The sequence below is a fragment of the Hemiscyllium ocellatum genome, chromosome 2, assembly GCF_020745735.1.
Source record: "Hemiscyllium ocellatum isolate sHemOce1 chromosome 2, sHemOce1.pat.X.cur, whole genome shotgun sequence".
Taxonomy (NCBI): domain Eukaryota; kingdom Metazoa; phylum Chordata; class Chondrichthyes; order Orectolobiformes; family Hemiscylliidae; genus Hemiscyllium; species Hemiscyllium ocellatum.
In genome coordinates this window covers 133,782,054-133,807,974 of record NC_083402.1, presented here as the reverse complement: position 1 = coordinate 133,807,974, position 25,921 = coordinate 133,782,054, and the positions used below count along the sequence as shown (strand labels likewise).

The 25,921-nt window shown below is 37.2% G+C and overlaps 1 protein-coding gene across 3 annotated transcripts in view; it reads left to right on the top strand.

Annotated features, from left to right (window-relative positions):
* gak (cyclin G associated kinase) overlaps positions 1–25,921 on the top strand; it is a 127,773-nt gene that overhangs the window by 67,347 nt on the left and 34,505 nt on the right. For all 3 annotated transcript variants that reach the window (XM_060840133.1, XM_060840142.1, XM_060840124.1), the window contains exons 10-17: positions 3,648–3,747; positions 6,061–6,178; positions 13,567–13,616; positions 14,602–14,750; positions 16,575–16,697; positions 18,824–18,957; positions 24,285–24,479; positions 25,258–25,375. In XM_060840133.1, the coding sequence (XP_060696116.1) occupies positions 3,648–3,747; positions 6,061–6,178; positions 13,567–13,616; positions 14,602–14,750; positions 16,575–16,697; positions 18,824–18,957; positions 24,285–24,479; positions 25,258–25,375 (987 nt within the window). The remainder of the gene's footprint in view (positions 1–3,647; positions 3,748–6,060; positions 6,179–13,566; positions 13,617–14,601; positions 14,751–16,574; positions 16,698–18,823; positions 18,958–24,284; positions 24,480–25,257; positions 25,376–25,921) is intronic.

Sequence of the window (25,921 nt, the reverse complement as noted above, 5' to 3'; positions counted from 1 at the left end):
AAGCACCAATTAAATTAAACTTATAGAGATGACAAAGACTTGATTTTTTTCTGGTATTTGATTACTGTAAAGGGAGACTGTTGGGATAGATGGAAAGTATATTTTAATTGTGTGTCTAAAATTTTTAAGTTGTCATATGTAATTAGCTTGGTTTATTTTATCTTTTCTTTGCTTCTGTTTTATTGTTAAAATGAAATCTGTATCATTGCACCCTTGTCTTTCAGTGAAAGACTACCTCATTAAATTAAAAAAAAACAAAATATGATCCATCATGCCAGATTTCAATTTAGGATTTGACTTGCCTAATACTCTATTAAGGAGTGAAACTGATCTGGAAAAGCTATTATGACCCAGTGAGCTACCTATTTGTGTAGCTGCATTGATCCAGTCTGGAGAGAATTTTGTTACCTAGACTATCCTGTTGTCTGTCTGATGTTGGTGTGTACAAGACAAGTAGCGTGAGTTGAATATGGGGAGATGATAAAGGTAAGAAGAGGGACTTCCACAAGGAAATAAATCTAGAAGTTTCCCTTTTTATTTTATCATTTCAAGTTTTAAAGGTAGAATAGCCAATTGCAGAAAAAAAAATGTTTTCTTAAGTTTAGGTTCCACTGGGGCCTTTAAGATCCTGACCTCATTGCAGGCTTGTTTCAAATATATCTAAAAGAGCTGAATTCCTGAGCTGAGGTATGACTATCCTTGATATCAGTACTGCATGTGACCAAGAGTAGGATCAGAGAACTGTGGCATAACTGGAGTCAATGGGAGTCAGTTGCAAACTCTCCACTGGTTGAAGCCATACCTGGCTCAAAGGAACTTGGTTGTTGCTGTCAGAGTTTAGTCATCTCGGCTCCAGAATGTCTCTGCAGAAATTCGCAGGACAGGGTTCTAGGCCCAACCATCTTCAGCTTCTTCAAAGACCTTCCCTCCAACATAAAGTCAGAAGTAGGGATGTCTGCTGCTGATTGCATAATGTTCAGCAGTATTCATGACTCATCTGATTCTGAAGCAGTCCAAGTCCAAATGTAACAAAACAAAATCAAGTGGTGAGTAAAGTTTACGCTGCATAAGTGCCAAGCAATGACCATTTTTAACGAAAGAGAATCTAACCATCATCCCTTGACTTTCAATGGCAATATCATTGGTGAATTCCCCACCTTCAACATTCTGGGCATTGACCAGAAACTCAGCTGACATAGTCACAATAAGTACTGTGGCTAAAAGAGCAGGCCAAAGGCTAGGATTTCTGCATTGAATAATTTATGATTCCCCAAAGCCTACAACCGTTAACAAAGCACACAAGGCATAAGTGTGATGGAATACTCACCACTTGCCTGATGAATGCATATCCAACTTGTCCATCCAGGACAAAGTAGTCCGCTTGATAGGCATCATATCCACAAATATTCTTTCTCTACACCACCGATGCTTTGCAACAACAGTGTGTACCATCTACAAAATGCGGTACTGAAACTACGCCAAGGCCCTTGCATAGATCCAACGTATGACCATGATCATCTAGAAAACCAATGCCGCCATAGTTTTCAAAAAGCTGTGCAGTTGCAGCCTAAGCGATGTTCTGCACATGGTGATTGATGTTGACATGTTAAGAAAATTAGAGGAAACTCTGAACGCCACCACCTGCAAGCTTCCCTCCAAGCTACTCACTGTCCTGACTTCTAAACATAATGCCTATCCTTCACTGTCACTGAGTCAAAATCCTGGAACAGCATTGTGGGTCTACCTGCAGCACATGGACTGCAGCAGTTCAAGAGGACAGCTCACCACCACTCTTCCAAGGGCTGCTGGAGATAGGGCGATAGATGCTAGCCCTGCTCAATTCCCATTAGTAACCAAAAGAAAGATGGGAAAGATAGGATTATCCACATACCATTTTTGACAGGCTTTTATCTTTTTTAAATTAATGGACTATTCCATTATTCTATATTCAGTATATAATACATGTGGTGTATCTGAATTGTGAAGGATGTGTTGTATTTACAGTCTGTTAATTTTTTACTCTGCTTCTCTATCTAAATTATTGAAGCATTTGAATGGGGAGAGGTCTAGCTGTTAATGTGCCCCTCTAATCATTGTGTGACTGTATAGTCACTGCATAAGCATCAGGTTCACCCTGTTGCAGTGATATAAGGTGTTGTTCTTTCTTGTCATGTTTAAACAGCAGTTTAATATTCTTTGTTATGCCCAAAATAATGGTTGAAAATTCTTAACAAGTCGTTAATCATATGTATAGTTTTGCATAGGTTGTTGTAAATTGTTTTACGATCATCAGTGTTGACTTCTGGTTTTGATGTGTTCACTGTTTTCAAGTACTTCAGTTATCGTTTGTTAGTTGGATTATTTTTGCTGTTGACTGTGTATCAATTTAGCTGGCTATTGATGTTCAATTCTAGATATGCATGCACAATATCGAGTGATAGCTGGCAATGATTACGTAATTTGGAATATCCCAACAACCAGAAGTCTTATGGTATTCATTTTCTTGGTTCTTAATTTAAACTTAGACAGTGCTTGCACATTGATTGGCAGTTGGTGCAGAGTGTAAGTATCTCTCACACGCACTCACTGATTTAGTTTTTTTTCTCTCCCACTCAACTACTGAGGAAAAACAAATCAATTTTATATTGAAAGTACAGGCTTGTCTCTATCACCAAGTAAAGAAGTAGGATGAATATTGATGATGTACCTTGGTATCCATATCATGTAGAAAATGTGCTGTTTTAAATCTTTACTAATTGGGTCAGGTACAAAACAAGCTGACCTTATAGCTTCATTTCCAGAATGCTAATGTGCTGGAATTGTTTTGAATGCTTGAATGTACTTGCTGGGAGGTATAAACACCCTTTGGACCTTTGGAATAAATGCACTGAATCACAGCTTTGTGCAATCATTAATTTGTTAATCCCAAAGAAATCCATTTCTGTGTCTCAGAGTACTGAATTGCACCAATGCTCCACTTACATGAAATCAATCCCACTTCACAGACTGATGCATTTTCTGTCCAACTTTAAACGGGACAATTCACTTTTGTTGGTCAAAAAGTATGTAATTCATGCACATTGGTTTTTATTGTAAATTGTTGTACAGTAAGAAATTTTAGATATTTGCAGATATGACTAGTTAAAGGGACCAGTACAAAATTATTAAAGTTTGTCGTTTTATTGTTATTTGCCCAAACAGCGGAATTATTTTGTTGATAAATATGTTGCATAAAAAACTGTGTTGAATTTATAGAAGTGCAAGTGCTTTTTTTTCAAACTGTTTTACTGTTTCTGATATGATTCTGAAGGTAATATGCTCATCTTTAAACTAATCACCTTAAATGTCAAGCAGGCATAGTGTAGTCAGCTGAATATACTGATCATGCTGGGCCTAAAGCCAAATTGGATATCTTGCTGGATCTGCTTGTAAGTGTAGGCAGCTGAGTATTGAGATAGAACTAAGCAATGCTCTGTTTGTTCTGATGAGAATCATTTTGGTTCTGCGACTCGATAGCAGAATAATTTGCAACTGGTTGCTAGGAATTTCTGTTTTCTTTGTTGTGCTGGTGTATGGATTATTCTTTCATGAGTCTGCTGCGTTCTTATCTGAGAAGGATCACTTGTGATGGTTATCAATCCTTACAGCTCCTGGAGCAGAATGGAGGGGTGGCCAACAGTACGATGGCAAGTTCAGCGCCACAGTGGAACAAACCAGCAGGACATCTGAACAACATGCACAATGCAGGTATGTGACCTAGTTATTAACAAAGGAGGCATAAAGGAATCATGAATAAACTCTCCATTGTGCCATAGAAATATATCTAGTGCAGCATCACGTAAATTCTGGTTAAAGCTGTACAATTTGTTTCAAGTTGATGCCAACTCTAATCATCTTGCAACTAAACTGGATTTGGTCATTAAAATCCTGGTGTCTGATTCATTTAGGCTTACGACTGCTTCTTGGTTTTACAAGTCAGGAAGTGCATGTTGAAATCGGGTCACCAGCAGCAAAATTAGTCCTGATGTTATATTCTCATTTTGATTTGATCTTTCATGTTTATTGTGCTTCATGTTGCTGATTAATAGGCAAATTAACAAACAGAACAAGTTCTGGTTTGTTTCCCTTTTGAAATTAGAATTACAATGACAGGCTACACTCAATGGACTGATTAGCGTGTTAGACAATATAGCGCTGTTAAATCATCCTAAAACTAAGATCACAATGCATGTTATTTATACTGGGCTTTTCAAAGAAGTCCAGTTATATTCCCTTCTCTTTCTGTCATGCTTCTCAGCGTAATGCAGTGGCAAAAACTGGGCAATTGCACATTGCTTTAGATTGCTACATTAAGCTGACCTCCATTGAGGTTTTACCTGGATTTCAAGCAAATTTTAAAAAGAACACAGTCTTCATTAGGGTTCATAATTGAATTTTGAAGAAATTGGATAATTATGCAGTAAAGATTAAGTGCTTCATGAACATTTGATTTTAATACTGAGTAAAAATAAATGGGTAAAGGCCATTCGACTCCAGCATCAAAAGAAACTCTTCATTCTAAACAGAGATCTACTGTTTCAACAGTCTGTCTGATTGATTGTTTAATCAATGACATTAATTTGCACTTAGGCTTCTTACCATGCGTGATCATAAAAGTGCGCTATGTACTTGAAGTAAAGTAAAAACCTTTTGCTCTTCCCAAACTAACTAATATCTGTTAGAACAATCTAAAGCAATGTAAAAATGACTTTATTAAAAAAAAGCTAGTCTCTATCACTCTGACGTTTATAGTACAACAGTGGCAAGAAATGAAAAATGCTGAATCAGTATAAATGGTTTGGGAACACAGTGGGTTGTAAAATCATTTCACAAATGCGAGTCCTAACTTCTTTCTTCAATTACTTCAGTCATCTTTAATCTGTAAGGCCATTATTTGATTATTAATCAACAATTATTTCATTAATATGTTTCAAGATGTATTAATAAGTAATTAAGTGGGCTTGGATGCTGAAAGGGCACATTGTGCTATGGTTTCTCATATCTAGGATACCTCTCTTATCCCAGCATCTTGTCTTTTAATTTTATTATGCTGCATCAAGAATGGTGAGCTAAATAAACAGAACTAAAAAAGTATATTGGTCTGTAAATTGGTGGAATGCACTAGGCAAAAAATATGTGTTTTCTGGTTGTCGTCAATGCAGTACGATATCAGTCTATGTCTGCCTGGAAAGAGATGCTCCATTTTGCGCCACCGTGATCATTGTTATGAGAAGAAGGTTCGGCATTAAACATCTCTAATTTCATTCAAATCAATAAGAGCCTATTTAGATATTTCTGAAAATTTGTAGTTGCTGTTTTGGAAGTGTTATATAGACAACATCTGGCATAGTGCATAGGCTGTGCACTTGTTAACCACTGTTTCAATTGGATTGTAGAATACAACTCACAAACAAGTGGTCTTTGTGATTTTCCTGGCGGGATGTATAGCATACTTTCATTAAAGGCCAAGGGACTTAGGGCTGTTTTGGCCAATTCTTTTGTATAAAACTTGAATTGCTTGGCCCATGCCTGTATAAAAATGCAGTTTATTTCAGAGATTTTTAACTTGTGAAATAGATTGAGTTACGATTGGAAATGTTAATCTTCCAGTACAGTTGTTGGATTAAAAAGTGTGGCGCTGGGAAAGCACAGCTGGTCAGGCAGCATCTGAGGAGCAGGAGAGTTGATGTTTTGAGCGTAAGCTCTTCAACAGGAATGTGAAGAGCTTAGGCTCGAAACGCCGACTCTCCTGCTCTTCAGATGCTGCCTGACTGGCTGTGCTTTTTCAGCACCACACTTTGTGACTCTGATTTCCGTCATGAGGTATCCTCACTTTCTCCCAGTTATTGGGTTAGTTGATTCTACAAGTTGACAAATATTTGGAAACACTCCAAAAAAAACTTCATTGTATCAAGAATATGTGCTAAGTAGAAGGCAGTTTGTAGGCAGTGAGCAAAAGTGCACTTGGCAATTGAAGAGTTATTGGTACCTAATGGGTTATCTATTCACCTTATTCCTTAGGTGTTGAAAATGATGTATCGCATCATGGAGGGTTGTTTGATATTCTCAAAGGAGGCACGGAGCGCTTCCTGACTAACATCAAAGATACATCCTCAAAGATGATCCAGTCAGTTGCCAAGTAAGTCAAAACGGTTGCTGAGCAGATGTCTTACTACATATTCCCTAGGATCATAGAGTCACTACATTTCACTATGACTATCACACATTCACTGCTTTTCACTGCGACTGTTGCGCAGAGTTACAACATTTTACTGCAGTTATTCCACTGAATCACTGCATTTCATTTTGACCATTTCACAGAATCACTGCATTTCACTGCAGCTGTTCCACAAAGTCACCCCATTTCATTGTGGCTGTTTCCACAGATTAACTGCATTCGATGCAGCTGTTCCAGGGAATCACTGTTTCTCTACAACTGTTCTGTTGGGTCACTACATTTCAATGTGACTATTCCAGAGAGTCACCACATTTTACTGTGACAGTTGCACGGAGTCACTACAATTCACTGCAGCTATTCCACAGAGTAACTACTTTTTGCTGCTGATGTTCCACAGAGTCACTACTGATGGACGCAAATGCTCTGTTGGTAAATTCCCAGGGATTAAAATGATAGTGAAAGTCTTAGAATAATTAAATAGACTATCCCAGTAATGTTCTACTAAATTTTTTTCCCATTTCCCTTTCCTATTGCAAGAATGTGTTCTTAGTTATTGGCAACTTTGGTAAGTTACTGCTGAATGAATGTTACTTCTTGCTAATCTGTTACTCTAGATACCAACTGTCGAATTGAGTTTTGCCTATCTTTTCATGGGTTAAATTTATTTATTTACTGAATGAATTTTATTCACAGATTATTCTAATTTCAGCTATCTTTCTTTTGCATTATAGATTCTGTTGCATTGTCATTGTGAAATCTTTATCATTAATCACTGTAGAGATTTCACTCAATGGCTACAGATATATTAGTACCCTTTCAAAAAAGCCAATTGTTATCAACAGACTACAAGATTAAATAGGCAAACTCATAGCATCTAACAGTCCCAATGTAAATATCGATAAATATATCTTGTAGAATGAAGATTTTTTTTTTCAACAAGCGTTGTACTTTAGTTGATGTAGTACTTGATTTGTAGAAGGACTGATGGATAATATAGTAATGCATATTAGAATGGGACTGATGTACATGGAGGGCATCTCATGTTTTTTCAAACTTTGGTTGCATAGTTCGGGACTGAACATGTGATGTAATATCTGCTCATTAATGGGTTTTGATTGTTCTTTTGGATCACGTTTTAAGGACTCAAATAAAAATGACAAGTAATTGCTCGGTAGTACAGAATATAAAAATTGTTGAAAAGAGACATGAAGTTAATGCTTTTTTGTCTTGATTTTATTTGGACTGAAATTCAAGAGAAACAACTTTAGAAAGGAAACATTAATTTACTCATTATGAGAAGAGAGTTATGATTGGCTGGACTATCGTTGGCATACAGATCTGGCAGGAACTGCTGCCTCTCAGTCTTGGCTAACTGTTAAATTCAAATAGGCAAGTCAACTCTGATTGACAGTTGCCATGGGGGTGTACCAAGGAACAGGTGATGCTAGCTGTTTCATGCTGACACTTTGCAGTTAACACACTAGTTATATTCTCAGTTAACAGGATCCTGCTTCAAGCCAAAATGATATTCTGCCTGCCACACAAGTGAATAATGAGGTGTATGACTTTCAGTGTTAGTGTGATATAAGTCATGCCTCCCAACAATGTCAGACACACCACATCCCTTTGGTTGTCCACAGAAGGCAGTGTATCGGTTGCCTGTGCCTGTGAAACTCAGAACTTAGTGTCAATCATTTTGATGTATTTTTGTTCTTGTGCATCATTTGCCGAATAACCCTGATTGTACGACGAATTGCACCAGAAACCAATTTGAAATTCTGTCTGCCTGGGAGCATTTTTATGCGCCAGAAGCTGCAGATGTTCTCCTATAGTGCTCGGTTCTTGGTAGAAAAAAGAAATATGTCCACACATTGTGTCTTTTTCAATGAGGAAAATAAAAAATTACCAAAACCCTACTGCTATCCCTGGCAAAGCCATGCCAACTCAGACAACTTGTCTGGTTTGAAGGTAATCAGGTAATGCAATTGACAATGGACTGTTCCTGCCACATTTCCATGCTCAACCATAGATCAGTCAGTCCACATTCTGTCCTCATGCTGCATGTATTTTTTCTTTGGAATTTAGTGTTGCAAAGGTTTTGAAAAAAGTTAGGAAGTAGTTATAGGATGTGACTAATAAGACTAATCGAGTTCTATCCTTTATAATGAAAGAATTTGAAAGTAAAAGTAAGCATGTTATGCTTCAGTTATACAGCACATTAATGAGACCATATCTGGAATACTGTGGGGAGTTTTGGTTTGCTTATTTAAGAAAAGATATATATTTGTTAGATGTGGTTCCCAGGAGGTTTACTAATTGATAACTGGAATGACCAGGTTGTCTTGTGAGGAAAGACCTGGACAGACCTAGTTTGTCTGGCATTTAGAAGTAAGGGGTGACTTGATTAAATTATATAAGATCCTGAATAGTTTTGACAGTGTGGATGTGGCAATGATGTTTTCCCTTGAGGGTGAGTCCAGAAAAAGGTGGCACAAATTTTACGTTAGAGGTTGCCACTTTAGAACAGAGATGAGAATTTTTTTATTCCTGAAGGTCCAGCAACTTTAAAATTCTGTGCCCCACAGGATGGTGGAATTAGGGTCATTGCATGTTTTTAAAGTGGAGAGAGGTAGATTTTGTTAGCCGATGGAATGAAAATATATCAGAGGTAGATAGAAATGTACAGTTTGAAATACAGACAGATTAGCTATGACCTTATTCAATGATGGAGCAATGCAAGGGGCCAAATGGCTGACATCTGCTCATAGTTCATTTGTTTGTAAAGTTGGTTTTCTTGCTTTGAGTGTAAGAAGAAAAGCCTTGGCATCATGTCTTTTTTTTAAGCAAATTAAGTGATAAAACAGAGAAAATTATTTTATGTTTGATTTATTTGTATCTCACAAACATTTAAATAATTGCTATATTTTTGATAAAATTCAGAGTAAAATGTAGTTTGAATTTAGCCTTTTGAAACAAGTGTAATCAAGTCAATTCATGCTGCATCATCTTGCCCAATTTCAAACAATGAAAGCAGAAATGTTTACAGCTACTTTGCTAAAGCATGTGGGTGGAGGCATGTGAAGACAGAACTGTGAGAATAAGTTAGAACTTTCTTTTTCCACCTCCTCAATATTTTCTTTCTGCTTGACCTTTTTTTATTCCCACCCATTAATATGTTAGTTATTATTGTTGTTCATAGTTAAGGCTACTGTTCTGCTGATAAGTCGACCAGCATGATTTTAAAAAAAATCTGAACAGAATACTTGGTTTCTATTTGCTTTCCTCATTTGATGACAGTCCATTAGAGAGCCATGTTTGCCATCTCTAAAATTGGATGTGTCAATCAAAATAACATAATTTGTATTGTCCATACTAAATGCATTGTTCCAGTTGGCAGGACAATGAAGATAGTATTTGCATTTCTTTTCCTTTTGCCTTGGATTGTATTTTGTTTTTCATTTAGTTATTTTTATTTAGTTTATTGGTGAATGTCATGCACTTTTTGTTTCTCATTGTGAATGTTGCTGCTTATTACTGTTGGTGTTTTGAGTATTCACTCAATTTTTTTCTTCCTTAACATCTCTGTGCCTCTGGTAGCAATCCCAGGTAAATATTTTAGTTCCTCTGTGTGCTGCTAAGCTATAATTTGTAATAACTGGATTTTGCACTCTTTTTGGTGTTCATGAACTGTTGTGCCTGAAATTGAAGTCTCAACAGATGTTTGCATGTGTCATGTTTTGAATGCCTACAATTTAAACACTCTTCACTTAGATTTGTATATTAGAGATTAGTGACAGAAGCAAGAAATGGGCTAGATTCATCAATTTGCAAATTGTAACTGACCTTGAATTCTTTATTGTGCTTATGAGTCGCTGATCTCTTTAAAAAGTTCTTAGTCAACAGTTTAAGTTGCCTTGATTCGGCATATACAGGTATAGATTTATGAGAAAGACCGCATGTTTTTGCTTATTCTCCGTTTTATAGTTTTGAATTATTTTGCACTGTTGTAGAGAATTTTGGAGTGATGAATTGTGCAATTGTAATTTTGAGCATCCATCATCAGTATCAGGCAGCTCTGATAAGTAATTCCAACAGAACACTTTTGATATGAAATCAGGCTGATTGCACTAGTCAGTTTTGACAGTCTTTGCTGTTGCTAGAGTCAAATATTCTGACCTTCATTGTAAAATAATATTGAAGACCAGGAATAGTTTACAAGTTGCATAAAGTTTTTGACATTTTACAGCCACATAATTTAGGAGATTTAAAATTCATGATTTAAAAAAAAATCAATGCATTACCAAGACGTCTGCTTCTTTAATCTAGTTACTAGAGAGTCTAATTGTGTTACTGTGCCATTTTCTGTATGTATTGTAGCGATTAAGTATAATTTTTATGAACTGTGCCAGGGTCTGTAAAATTTAAAATTGAGCTTAGTTCTATGTATCTGACGCTGTTATGGCTTGTGTTTGCAGTTAATGTTGCCTGTTTTAAATACATAAAATGCAGTGTTAAAAATAGAACCCTGTAGGGCTGAGAAGCTTTGTGTTGTTCACCTTTTATGTGTGCTGTGCCTTCACGTGTAATTAGCCTTTCAGAACTAATTAACTTGCATTTTTGCCTGGTTTTGTTCAAGATCGGTTTTATCTTTGTTGACTTTTTAAGCATGATTTTGCACATTCTGGTAAGCTTTGAATCCAATGTGTTGGATTCAGCATTTCTGTTTTATACTGAGCAACAATATCAAATACAGTGCCTTTTCGTAACTTTTTTTTAGAGGATAAAAGTAAAAATGAATGGCTACCAAGCTGTGATTGTAGATTGGAGCTGATGAGTTTGCAACATCTTGTAGTTTCTCATTCCCTTTTGGAGACAGGAGATCAATGAGGTTCCTTTTTCAAAGAGATCTAACTTAATTCTACACTGTCTTGATAGAAGATGGTAGGTGAAATGAACTCACAGTTTTGCTCAAATTGCAACTTCTGTCATAATGTAGGATGCCATTAACTGCACACAGATTGTTTTTCGGGTGCCACATGTCGTATATGAGAGTGCGGTGCTGGAAAAGCACAGGTCAGGCAGCATCTGAGGAGCAGGAAAATCGATGTTTTGGGCCGGAGCCCTTCATTAGGAATGAGACTTCAATCATCATTCTTGATGATGGGCTCTGGCCTGAAACGTCGATCTTCCTGTTCCTCAGATGCTGCCTGACCTGCTGTGCTTTTCCAGCACCATACTCTCAACTCCGATTTCCAGCATCTGCAGACCTCACTGTCTCCCACATGTCATATATGCTATGTAATGGAACTAACGGGGATTTCACTTATTCACTTCAGCTGTTGTATATCAATTGATAGTGAAATATGCAGCTCAATATCTTGGCAGCAGTCATGATGCTCTTATTCTGTGGAGGTCTGTTGTGCCAGGTACAATTTAATGCCAACAGCAAACCAAATACTGGTTACAGGACAACATAGATTGCTCATGATTTTGAATGATACCTAATCTCCCCAACCCCCTTCCCACTGGCTGAGCCACATCAACTGATCGACTGGTGCCCTTTGAACCACTCCCTTTTATTTGTCATTATGAAGGCTCGTGAGCAGTTGCCTGGATAGCAGTCTTCACATTTGAGCTTCTTAACATCATAACAGCTATTTCAAACATCATTTTTAAGTATGCAGAAGCAATGTGGAAATATAGGAAATTCATAGACACAAAAATAACTCCTGTTCAACATTTTGGAGTTCAGTGTCATCAAATAAATACATCATATACTGCTCTCACCTTCCCCCCCCAACTCCAAGGATATGTGTTAAAAAATAATACTTTATAACCTGTTCCTTGAAAGTTATTTTGTCATTTACTACTAGTGACAACTGATATATTTTATTGAATGAACTGCTGAAAAATTGCAAGCTGGTTTAAATATTAGTTGAGGGCGCATCTGCTCCTCAAAACTATTTCTCTTACCTTTGTTCTTCACTTGTGATACCCTTATCTATAAAAAAAAGTCTGTTGATCTCTGTCTCTAAAATTGCCCCTTTTTCCAGTATCCACAGTCTTGGTGAGTTGGAGCGGTGGTGGCTCAGTTTCATTATTATCTATGACAGAGGGCCTGCCCTGAAAGGACATATTTCTGCCAGATGGCACTTGGAAAGTTGTGTGCAAACACTTATGGAATGCTACAGAGAGAACTCATATTAAGGGTCAGTCTGAGGACCAGAATTACGTTTGACACATATGACCTCGAAATTTTGTATTGGAAGCAAAGTTTAAGAGTGGCACAAAACCTAGAAATGTCGTAAACAATAAGCTGAATATTAAAAGACACCAGGAAGATATAAACTGGTGAGTTGGACAGAACACAAGGCAACTAAATTTAATGCAGAGATGGATAAAGTCATGCATTTTAGGAGTAAGAAGAAGAAAGGAGAATCTAAACTCTGTGGTGCATGTTTTAAAGAGCGCAGGAATGGAGTGCTGGCGGTTCGCACACATGAAGCTAAGGTAGTTTGTCTAATAGTAGAGAGAATGGGTTTTTCAAAAATAGATATAGAATAGGTTCTTCAAAGTTTGTGAGAAGATTTGTAGCTCAGGTGCTCGTTGTTGTGGTTCTGCTGCTGAGCTGTTCGACAAGCAACGTGAGTTCGACTGGGACAACACTGCTATTATAGGACAAGCCAAACAGAGAACAGTCAGGGAATTCCTAGAGGCATGGCATTCATCCACAGATTCAATCAATAAGCACATCGACCTGGACCTAATATACCAGCCACTGCAGCAGACAGCTGGAACTGACAACCGGAAGCGGCAGATACAAACCACTATAAATGCCGGAGGAAACGTCACAGAAGCACTTCACAGGAGGCTCCCAAGCACTGGGGATGTCACCTAGACAGGGGACGAAACGTCTACAACACAAATTCCCAGCCCGGCGAACAGAACTACAAGAGTAGGTTCTGTCATAACTCAAATGAAAATTAGATATATATTTGGTGAACATTAATTTGCAAGCATACCCTGTATTTATTGCTATCAAGTGTTTTAATTTTGGCTTCTTGTCCAAGGGTATTTAGCTTTACATTATTTGCCTGTAAAGATAGTGGTTGCAGATTGTCTAATAATTGTCAAAACTGAATTGGATATATACCTGAAAGGGAAAGAGTAGTCGGGATATGGGGGGAAAGGGCAGGGAATGGGACTAGCTGGAAGATGCAGTGATCCAGTACAGACACGATGGGCTGATCTGCACCCTTATGTGCAATTTCAACAGTTGAGCTGTATCTCTTACTCTTCCCTCCTGTGCAATCTATTCTTATTTGCTGTTTCTATGTTTTTTTGACTAGCTATGCTAAAGGAGATTTGGACATTTCATATATTACATCAAGAATAGCCGGTAAGTAAGAAAATCTTTCTATTTCAGGATAAAGTTTGCATGCATATGAATAAGCCTGTCTGATAAAGGCCTATGAGCAGTACATTACTTTTCTAGAAGCCAGCCGAGAATCACTTGCTCATTCCTAGATTTTGTGGCGCAACTAACTGTATTATCTCATTTCACGTTTTGTTAAATATTATAAATTTAAAAATGCAGAAATGAACTTTAGAATTGTTGAAACAAAAGCAAAATTGCTGAAGAAACTTAGCAGGTCTGCTGGCATCAGTGGAGAGAAAACAGTCAATGTTTCGGGCCTAGTGACCCTTCTTTTGAATGAGTTCTAGACCTGAAATGTTGACTCTTTCTCTCTACAAAAGCTGCCAGGCTGGCTGGGTTTCTACAAAAATTTTTGTTTCAGATTTCCAGCATGCTTTTTTTTTGGTTTAGAATTGTTGATCCTGTTTAGAATATTTTAAAACAAAATTTGATTGTCAAAGCTCCAGTGTCCATCACACTTTGACAAAATGTGGGAAATTGTTTAAAAAATAAAATACTTATTTTGCAATGTGTTGTTCTAATATTTCCGATTATGTTATATATACTGAGCATTTTGTCTGGTTTACTTTGAAATCTTGAACGGACGATTCTTATTTCTCTTTTGCTTATGCAACATGTGACCACCTAGCAGGTCCAAAGGAAATTAGTGGGAAGTGTTCTTGAAAATACATAATTATTTATTAATTATACGATTTACAGAAAACACACTTAAAGGTTGATCAACAATAAGCAGGTTTGAATTAGCTCATTAAATGTTGAGCAATAATTACAGCATAGCATTCTAATTACAAATTTCACATGAATCTTTTCTACAGAGAATAGTAAAACATCAGGGAGTACAGCCAGTAACCTAATTAAGGAGTTCTGATGTCATTTGAATTAATTGTAATTTGATATCATGCAGGTCTATGCTTAGAATTTGTACTGTATTATATTTTTCCCCCAGTTATGTCATTTCCAGCTGAAGGTGTTGAGTCTGCAATCAAAAACAACATTGAAGATGTTAGATTGTTTCTGGATTCCCGCCATCCAGGACATTATGCAGTATACAATCTATCACAACGAACCTACAGATCCTCCAAATTCCATAACAGAGTATGTTTTAACAAATCTAAAAAGTGAATTGAAATTAGCTGACTTCAATGCACTGTTTAACTTTGTATTCTTCAGTTTAAATTTTTTCCACAAAAACCTCATTATTTTGATAGATTTGAATGATGATGTGTAATTAATGATTGTTTCTGTCATTTATATGTTATGTTACTCAGTTCAATGTGTTTGTATGTGTGGTATGACTATAGCTATTCAGTTAAACCATTTCTACAAATGAAAGGCCACTGATTAAAGTGGACAGCATTCAGTTGGACACCTTTGTATGTGGGAATTATTCAGCCAAATTGTTTTCAAATGTCCATTTAAAGTAGTGCCTCTTTTTAAAGTGACCATGCTGGTAATGTCCTTAACACCATGCTGCATGTCATGTCTTGAGAAATGTTAGGAAAATCAAACAGCATACTGGTTTATTGCATGGAATGAAAATACCTTAACATTATTTTAGATTTTGAATGAAATATTATACCATTAAATTTCACATGCAGTTTGGGCAAGAATATGCCTAAAACTAGTGTTTTTTACTTTTAATAAAGGCAAGGATGTGAAGATGGAACTGGATAAGGGAAACTGGGAAAATAGGTGAAATGTTGGTTAGTGCAAACACAGTGACAGCCTTTTGAGATATTTCATAATGTTCAGCAAAGTGAAAAAAGCTCTCGGCAGAGAATGCACAATCTGTAACTAATTCAAGAAGTTAACAACAGTGTCAAATTGAAGAAAAGGGTGAATACTCTGTAGAGTTTCAGGGTAGGTCAGAAAGTTGTTCAGAATTCTTAAAAAAAAGCAAGAAATGGTGGAAAAAGCATCAAGGAAGGGGAAATCAGAGTACTAAGTCTTTCCTTTAAGTTGCCCAACTTAACCTCATTTTGTTTTAACATCCTTTTCACAGTCCCAGCTTACCTTTATTATTTCAGCTAGGAATGCACAGTGCTGCACTCATGGTAAACCATTTCAAATTGTAGCTGAAAATGTGTTGCTGGTTAAAACACAGCAGGTTAGGCAGCATCCAAGGAACAGGAAATTCGACGTTTCGGGCCAGAGCCCTTCATCAGGAATGAGGAGAGGGTGCCTGGCAGGCTAAGATAAAAGGTAGGGAGGAGGGACTTGGGGGAGGGGCGATGGAGATGTGATAGAAATAATTAATTTCTTTAATTATTTGAAAAGAAAATGGTAACCAAAGTGGGTGTTTACTCTCTAGAGAATGAATCTGAGGAATTAATAATGGAAAACAAGGAAATGGTGGAAACCTCACCAGCAGGTGTATTCTCTGTAGGTGACTTCGAAGTCCTCCCAAAGATGCTTAAAAATCAAAAAGATGAAGTAGACAAAGGAATTTAACCCAATTAGAATTGTATTGAAAGGTTTACTAAGAAAGCTTTGAGAAATAAATCGTGCTGTGGGATATCCATCTGAAAGGGAAGATGGAGGTTTCAGTTTCATGTCTTATCTGAAAAGCAGCATTTCTGATGGTGCAGCACTTCCTCACGACCGCGCTGAAGTGTCAGCTGGAGGTTGTGATCATGATGCTGAAGTTAGATTGGGATTCTCAAACATTCTAACTATAAAGGCACATAAGTCCTCTCCAAAGAAAAAGACTCCACTGGTTCAAACTGAAATGTACATCTTTTTGTAGAAATGTGATGCTTGAACTTGATAATTAAATAAAATTACTTTCATTAAATTAAGCTGATAAAAATATTTAGGATTCAATTTACATATTTGTATTTAGTCATGAAGTTGTAATTTAGATTTTATTAAAATTCATAAATATTTCATAAAAACATTTGCTCTTTTTAATAAATGTAGGTTTCTGAATGTGGCTGGCCAGCACGTCGTGCCCCAAGTCTACAAAACCTGTACAATATTTGCAGGAATATGCACATATGGCTGAAACAAGATCACAAGAATATTTGTGTTGTCCATTGCCTTGTAAGTTGTGTACAACTGTGTTTATGTGAGACATTAGAAGTCATTGTTGGAAAAGGGTAATTGTACAAATACTTATAGCTTAAAAAAATGTTTTTTCATTTTGTTTAAACTTGTCGAGTAAGGCATTTCAACCTCAAAATAAGTTAAATCAAGAAGTAACTGTTCATATAGAGTGCTAGATATGGATCTCTAGACAGTAGTGGAAGCAATAGTCCTGAAATAATGTAAGAAATAATTAAATGTGACAGTTGAAGAGTTGTAGCATTTTGCTGATTGTAAGAATTGAGATGAACTAATAAGTGTTCTGAAACGTAAGTAACTTTTGAAAATTACAATAATCCAATATAAATAATTTATTTCTAAGGAAGTGAAGGACAATTTATGTCATGTTTAATTTCTATATTGTTCCTTGTGCAGAAAGCCAGCTCATACCTTAAAATACGCAAAGGAGAAAATAATTAGATTTTAAGCAGGAGGCAAGATAGGTGAGAGGAGAGGCAAAGGTTTAATTGATGTTTGCAGCAGTTTTAAAAGCAAGATAAAGGTAGATAACCCTGAAGGAATTCAAATAAAATTCAGCAGATAGATAATAGCAGAAAAAGTGAACACAAACGGTGGAACACAGTGAATGGGCAGGCGTGAGAAGCTTAGAGTGAGAGGATTAAGAGTGCATATTTAATTCATATGGCAAGAGAATATCACTAAGGTGAGGCAAGACAAGGATAGAAGCATATTTGAAAGTGAGAGCAAGAGCACAATTGCTACCTTTTCCTAGCTACTATCACTTCTGAAGAAGAGTCACTGGACTTGAAATGTTAACTTTGTTTTCTGTCCATAGATGCTGCCTGACTTGCTGAGTTTCTTGAGCAATTTCTTTTTTTGTTCAAGAAATTTGAAATCTGTTTGCTGGGGTTTTGAGTTGTAATGCTTGGAAAAGATTGAGTTGATAAGAGCGCAGAACTTTGTGAGAAATAAACCATAGTATTGGAATACATTTACGCCTCTAGAGTACAGGGGCAGTGAACCTGACCAGAAGACTTCGAAAAGTTGGATGTTTAGGTGTTAAGGATATGGATTTGCTCTTGAAGGAGACAATGGCAGTTGCTTTTGTAGCAGTGGAAGGGAAATAATTTTAGTACAAAGTGGATATAATTAAGACAAATCTGGTTGATCGGTATGGCACGACTTTATGTTTTCTGACAAGTCTTTGGCTGTGAAGTTTGAGCAAGTCCTAGCTGTAAAAGTACTAACTATATGAATACTGCCAGAACTGACTAGGCAGATTTAATAGAGGAAATAAAATGGCTGAATTGGTGTTATTTTTGTATTTACAAAACTTTGGTTTATGGAAACTGTTAGGTAATTGATACGATGTGTTTAAATTAGGTTTTCTGAGATTTGGAATTGATATAATCTTTGATCAAAAGTGTGGCACTGGAAAAGCACAGAAGGTCAGGCAGCATCCAAGGAGCAGGAAAGTTGTGGTTTCGGACATAAGCCGTTTATCCCAGGTAGCACCACACTTTTTGACTCTGATCTCCAGCATCTGCAGTCCTCACTTTCTCATAATTTTTGACTAATTGAAGTTTGGGCAATGTCAGTGCAGTTCTTTGTGAACCACAGAGTTGTCCTTATTTAATACAAGGTTGACATGATCATGGTTGTGCTGTGATGTTATAATGTTTGCAGTCCTGAACTTGGAAATTTCAGGCACATTATTAGAATCTGCTAAAGGGAGAATCACACTGTTGCTTATGCTGACACAAGGTCACAAGAATGGGGAAAGGCATCGTATCCTTCGATGAAATGGAAGAATTCTTCAAGGATTTAGTTAACAATATAAGAGGGCAGTTACTGACAAAATAGATTGCCACCTGCAGTGCTGATTAGTTGATTTTCATTAGGTGCTGGGCATTGGCTTTGACTGCAAGATTGAGTAATTTGTGTGGTGGATGAATGAGAATCTGTCCATCTTCTGTTCTAGCACCTTGAATTGCCCTTCAGATTGGGACGCAATGGCTGTTCTAGTTCTGTTGCTCCATTAATTTTATGCCTTAAATGATGAGTGTCTGATATTAGGTCAAACGTGCTCAGCTGTTGATTTTTATTCCTATCTTTCACAATAGGATGGCCGAGCAGCATCTGCAGTAGTGGTCTGTTCTTTCCTGTGTTTTTGTCGGCTGTTCACCACTGCTGAAGCTGCAGTCTACATGTTCAGTATGAAGAGGTCACCACCTGGAATCTGGCCCTCTCATAAACGGTATGGTTTAGTTTTACTTTAATAATATAAAGCTTGAATTGTATTAAGTGTATCAAATGTCGTTCAACAGAGCTATCCATTTGGTTGTCCAGATCTTTCTTACAGTAGAGCCAAAGAGTACAAAATTGCAATTATGCTGTCTTATTAATTGGAGCACAAGTAATACATAAAATATTGAAATAAGAATAAGCCATTCGGTCCCTTGAGCCTGATTCACCATTTAATGATTGAATGACTCCCAGTGTCAACTCCATATTCCCACCCAATAGTGATTTCCATTGATTTTAAGAGCACAAAACTCTTATTGATGTCAAGTTGGAATGAATTTACTAATTGAGTACCCCATATCTTCTGGAAGAGAGAATATCAATGGCTCTCAAACTTCTGAGTAAAGGCATGATTTCTCGGTCCAAAATAGCTATTGTCCTGGATCCCCTGTGTTCAGAATGTCCAGGCAGGAGATCAACCTGTAAATAACTGCATTGTCAAGTGTCTTCAAAATCTTAAATGTTTCAGTATGATCAGATCTCATTCTTCTAAACTTCAGAGAGTGTAGCCCTAATGTATTTACTCCACCTGCATAGGATAGTCCCCCATCGCAGGGGTCTATTTAGTGGATCTTTGTTGTTATGCCTTTAGGTCTAAATGTACTGTTCTTTGGATAAAATTGCACACAGTACTCATGGTTTGTTTTCATCAAAGCACTAAATGATTGCCACAAGACTGAATTCATCTCCTACTGATGGGACTGTCTGATTGGTGGGATGAGTGTTTGAGGAACATCCAATTGGGAGAAAAATGGGAACTGATGCTGGCTGTGTAGCCATTATGTACCTGAATGGAACATAATCCCCACTTTCCATTACTGATATCCCTCACTAATTGAGGACAAAAATAAATATCAAGAGTGTACAAAAAAGAAGGCAAAGAAATTGGATTTCCTTATTTTGTAGGTGTTAATAGATTTTTAGTTGAGCTCCTATTTTGTTAACAAAGACTGGAATACTCATAATCTGGCAAAATATTAATTACTGTCTTTCATTTGGGTCCTGATTTATTTAATCTTAGTTAGACCATCAAAGGGTAGATTGATTGTACTTTATCACAGAGCAGAAGACCATCACGTTTGTCAAGTTTTAAATGTCACCAGTTACAGGACTAGTGTCTGTTCACTGGACAGTGGAATAATGTTAAACTGGGAGAAAATATCATATAAAATGGTGGGACTTATCATTGGTTTTTATTATGCTACAATAAGTCAATGTGCATTGCTAAATATTAACTATTCAACTTAACATATGTTTTTGATTTATTGAAACAATTCATGTAAATCCATGATAGAAATCTATCATAGAGTTCATAAATTAATTAGTTTACTAATGAATTCAATTTATGAATTGATTTTTAATTAAGACATCTATTTTAAGCCCTTATTTGAAAACTAATGCATTTGTCCATTTTTTTTTGAAAAAGGGGCCATAGTTACGAATTATTGAACAAATGTACATTCATGCAAAATGGGCTTGATTCGTTTAGTTCAGTAGTGTAGCTTTTGATGAAGTGATTAACTCCTCCTTGAACATTTCCTGATATATTAAAATGTAGTTACAATTAAGGTTTGTTTCAATAATTGTAATAGTGGTCACCAGATTTGCAGCTCACAGACTAACTAATCCATTCTCCTTGTTCTTTGAAATGCAACTTATGGTCTTTCTTTCAAAGATCTAATGTATCACAGGGAAGTGACTTTCTTACTAATGTAAACTTACTACTAAGTTATTGACAAGACTCTGCTATATGTTGTGACATTTCAAAAGTAAAATAAGTTCAGCTACATGACAGTTTTGTAACAGTTAAGCTAATAAATTGGTTTGTTCATAAATAGAATTATTCATGGAAACAGGTAGTGTGTGTACTATTGAAGGATCCAGTTATAGAAGTCTATAAGCAGCTCATGATGGTGATAATTGAACTACTAAATCATACAGTAGCTCTGAATACTCCTTATAAAACCTTAAGACCTGTGTTCTTCCAAGAACTAAGTGGACTCAGTGAAAAACTATAAATTCTAGTGTGAATTATGCAATTATAAAACAGTTGCTGGAGTTTAATTCAGCTAGTGCTATTTGGCAACAGGATCAGAAATGACTTACAGTGGATGATCTTACATTATTTGTGTTCTTGATTCCTGAAGCTGTTTCTTTTGTGGTAATTTTTAACAGTCTGTCTTGATAATATTGTAGGTCAAATATACTGTTCACAAAACAATTAACAAGAGTATAGCAACTTCAAAGGAAATTGCTCTCCCTCCTTGCTGTCTTAAGAGAATGGCAACACAAAGTCCTCCTCTGGTTGTTAAGTACCACCCTCCACCCCTTTTGTCAATTTCTTGCCCAAATTGTACCATGTACCTAAGGAATGCTAAGACTTTTCATTCCTTTTGTTGTTACTTTCCAACGGCACGCTTGTCGCAATACTTCACTGTCAACCACTTAGATACACACAGTTCCGGAGCTCATTACTGCCTCAGCAGTGGTAAATATTGTGTACCTTTCCTGGGTATTAAAACTTTTAAAACAACTGTACAGGTGGATTTAGCACTCTGTGGGAAGCTAGAGAAGTGATTGCTGAGATATTTTTATCATCGATAGTCACAGGTGAGATGCGGGAAGACTGGAAGTTGTCAAACATGGTGCCACTGTTTAAGAAGGGTGGTAAAGACAAGCCAGGGAACTATAGACCGGTGAGCCTTACCTCAATGGTGGGCAAGTTGTCAGAGGGAATCCTTAGGGACAGGATGTACATGTATTTGGAAAGGCAAGGACTGATTAGGATAAACAATATGGCTTTGTGCGTGGGAAATCAGGTCTCACAAACTTGATTGAGTTTTTTTAAGGAGTAACAAAGAAGATTGCTGAGGGAAGAGCAGTAGATGTGATCTATATGGACTTCAGTAAGGCGTTCGACAAGGTTCCCCATGAGAGACTGATTAGCAAGCTTAGATCTCGGAATACAGGGAGAACTAGCCATTTGGATACAGAACTGGCTCAAAAGTAGAAGACAGAGGGTGGTCGTGGAGGGTTGTTTTTCAGACTGGAGGCCTATGACCAGTGGAGTGCCACAAGGATCAGTGCTGGGTCCTCTACATTTTGTCATTTACATAAATGATTTGGATGCGAGCATAAGAGATACAGTTAGTAAGTTTGCAGATGACACCAAAATTGGAGGTGTAGTAGACAGCGAAGAGGGTTACCTCAGATTACAACAGGATCTGGACCAATGGGCTGAGAAGTGGCAGATGGAGTTTAATTCAGATAAAGGCGAGGTGCTGCATTTTGGGAAAGCAAATCTTATCAGGACTTATTCACTTAATGGTAAAGTCCTAGGGAGTGTTGCTGAACAAAGAGACCTTGGTGTGCAGGTTCATAGCTCCTTGAAAGTGGAGTCACAGGTAGATAGGATAGTGAAGAAGGCGTTTGGTATGCTTTCCTTTATTGGTCAGAGTATTGAGTACAGGAGTTGGGAGGTCATGTTGCAGCTGTACAGGACATTACTTAGGCCACTGTTGGAATATTGCGTGCAATTCTGGTCTCCTTCCTGTCGGAAAGATGTTGTGAAACTTGAAAGTGTTCAGAAAAGATTTACAAGGATGTTGCCAGGGTTGGAGGATTTGAGCTATAGGGAGAGGCTGAACAGGCTGGGGCTGTTTTCCCTGGAGCGTCGGAGGCTGAGGGGTGACCTTATAGACCTTATTCCTGATGAAGGGCTTATGCTCGAAACGTCGAATTCTCTATTCCTGAGATGCTGCCTAACCTGCTGTGCTTTGACCAGCAACACATTTGCAGGGGTGACCTTATAGAGGTTTACAAAATTATGAGGGGCATGGATAGGATAGATAGACAAGTCTTTTCCCTGGGGTCAGGGAGTCCAGAATTAGAGGGCATAGGTTTAGGATAAGAGGAGAAAGATATAAAAGAGACCTACGAGGCAATGTTTTCACGCAGAGGGTGGTACGTGTATGGAGTGAGCTGCCGGAGGAAGTGGTGGAGGCTGGTACAATTGCAACATTTAAGAGGCATTTGGGTGGATATATGAATAGGAAGGGTTTGGAGGAATATGGGCCGGGTGCTGGCAGGTGGGACTCGATTGGGTTGGGATATCTGGTCGGCATGGACAAGTTGGACCGAAGGGTCTATTTCCATGCTGTACATCTCCATGACTCTAGCATGCCTGGGAGGCATCTTGTCAAAACATGGTTCCTACCATAAAACAGGTAAAATATCAGAAATGAAAAAGTGTTCGCCAGAACAAAGAAAATGCTGTGCATAGGAATGAATGGAGATCATAAGAAAATAAATGTCATGACTGTGACTTGGATTGCCTAGTTGTAAGGGGCCGATGCAGCAATCTTAAGAAAAGCAAATATCCAAAGATGAGGAATTTTGTCAGAGAGAGTTCTTGGAAAGGATCTATGAAACAGCTGAAGAGAGCAAAGAAGAAATTTTCAGGATGGTGGTGGAGATAAGATTGTTAGTGAGTATTATCAAAATAAGCTACAAACTTGGATTGGACATATTCTTCTGTTTTAGAATGAGGTAAAGAGGTGATTAAAAGAAAATGAGAATGATTTATACTAAAAGGATGAAAGCGAATATTGATTTTAGACAACTTGCAAGAGCCTCCTGTTTTCAATTTTGAGCAGCTGAAAAGGAAAGCTTTCAGACTGGGTGTGAAGAACTCAGCAGGATTCCTGTGCTTGACACATAAACACAAAAACATGCTGAAAGCCTTAAAGATAGAGTGGAAAATAAATGAGGGCAAAGCAAACATAACACAGTAAAGGTATATAAAAGCAGTGAGAAAAATATTCATAGACAATGAAAAAAGCACCAGTCATTGAAGGTTGGTGGCAGATGTATACATAATGAGGAAGCAGGAAAGAATAAAGCGCAGAGGCAGACAGGAAATTAACTAATTCTGTTTTTATTTATTTCTCCACGCGCGATTGTAGAGGATGCCTAGTGTTGTCATTCTGTAAAGCATTGCTGACTTACTTCTAATACCTCTCTGACCATTAAACAAAAAAGGGACAGCTGTGAAATAATGAGAACAAAATATTATTTTTGTTAATTGTGTTAATCATAATGGCTGAATGTAGACATGGCTTTGATCAAGCATAGTAGAGGTGGAACTTCAAGATTGACTTGTCTGTATTCTACTGCCAAAATGTATTATATTCAGTTCTGTTAGTGCTGTGAATTAACAGAAGTGCTATATTTTATAACTACGCTACTAGATAATTTGTAACTTATTCTTTTTGTTTTTAGATATGTAGAATACATGTGTGACATGATGGCTGAGGAGCCTATAATCCCCCATAATAAAGCCATTGTGATCAAATCAATTGTAATGACACCAGTTCCTTTATTTAATAAACAACGCAATGCTTGCCGCCCGTTCTGTGAGATATATGTGGGTGATGATCGAGTAATGACCACTTCTGAAGAATATGATAAATTGAGGTAACATTTCTTACATGTCTCGTCTGTAATTTTTTGGCAGTTTATACAGTGCTGCTCATAATATTGAATTTAGTGGTTGAAAGGGAATATTTCAAGTAAAGGACTAAATTTCTGCATTTAGGTAAGATTAACTTCAAAACAATGTGACAGTTTGTCCACAGTAAAAAAATTGATGAATAATCTTACAGATGGTCAGTGGTAGATATTCAAAACATAATGTAGGGTACACAGCCAGTTTATGCACCTCAGGAACAAGAATTGTGCTCATTAAACTTGTTAGTTTATCAACTTCATCTTCTGTTAACTACCCCTTTTCTGTACCATTCCTATTTATGAAATACCCTGGAATTTAAGGTTAGATGTGAATGTAAGCTGTTACATTTAGTCAGTTTAAATCAGCATTGTAATAGTATGATGGGAAAGTTAGTCTCTTGTACAGAAGAGGGAAATGACTGATTCACATTCTTCAGGCCTGATACCCAAGCTCTCCTTTTGCAAGTGCCTATGTGTTTGCTCCAGGGTCAGACAGGTTTAGGGCTTGACCCTATAACACTGTTAGAATAGCCCATCAATATTACATATCTTCTTGTCATTGTACATGACTTGACAATAGAGCAAATGGTAAATCAATGCCTTTTCTCCATTGAGTTTGTCAGACTGTTCCACATGAAAATTACTAATCTTAAATGATTTGTGATGTCAGGTTTTTTTTTAAATGGAGTTAAACAGAGTCTTATTGTATTGTGGGGGAATATTACCTGGCATGTGTTTATTTCAGGGAATTTAAAATAGAAGATGGCAAGGCAATAATTCCACTGGGTTTAAATGTCCAAGGTGATGTCCTCATTGTGATCTTTCACGCAAGATCGACACTTGGAGGAAGACTACAGGCAAAGGTACAGAAAAATTAGACAGTTCTTCTTGATTCAATTATTCTGTTTGTGGTAACAATGCTTGATAACTGAGTAATATAAATTGCCATTTGCGCACATTTTGGACTCCCAGGCAACTCCATCCAGAATTGATACCATTGTGCTGCCATCTCTGGTAGTTTAGTCCTACTGGTGGGACAGAACATACCCAATCATGATGATGCCTGGGATATTGTAAGGAATGATCATACAGGTATGACTGTCAAACTGTTGGTTGTCTATGGGACACCCCTCCCAGTTTTGGCCCAAGTTGCCAAATGTTATTAATGAGGACTTCTCAGGATTAGTTGGCTGGGTATGCCATTGTCATTATTGGTGCCTGTGTCAATGTTGGGTGGTTCATCCAGTTTCTTTCCTTTTTGAATTTTATGTAGCAGTTTCGTGCAACTGAGTGTCAATTTCTGAGGGCATTTAAGAGTCAGCCATATTATTGTGGTTCTGGAGTCACATGGAGGCTAGACCAAGTAATGACAGCAGGGGTAGCATGGCGGTTAACACTGCTGCCTCACG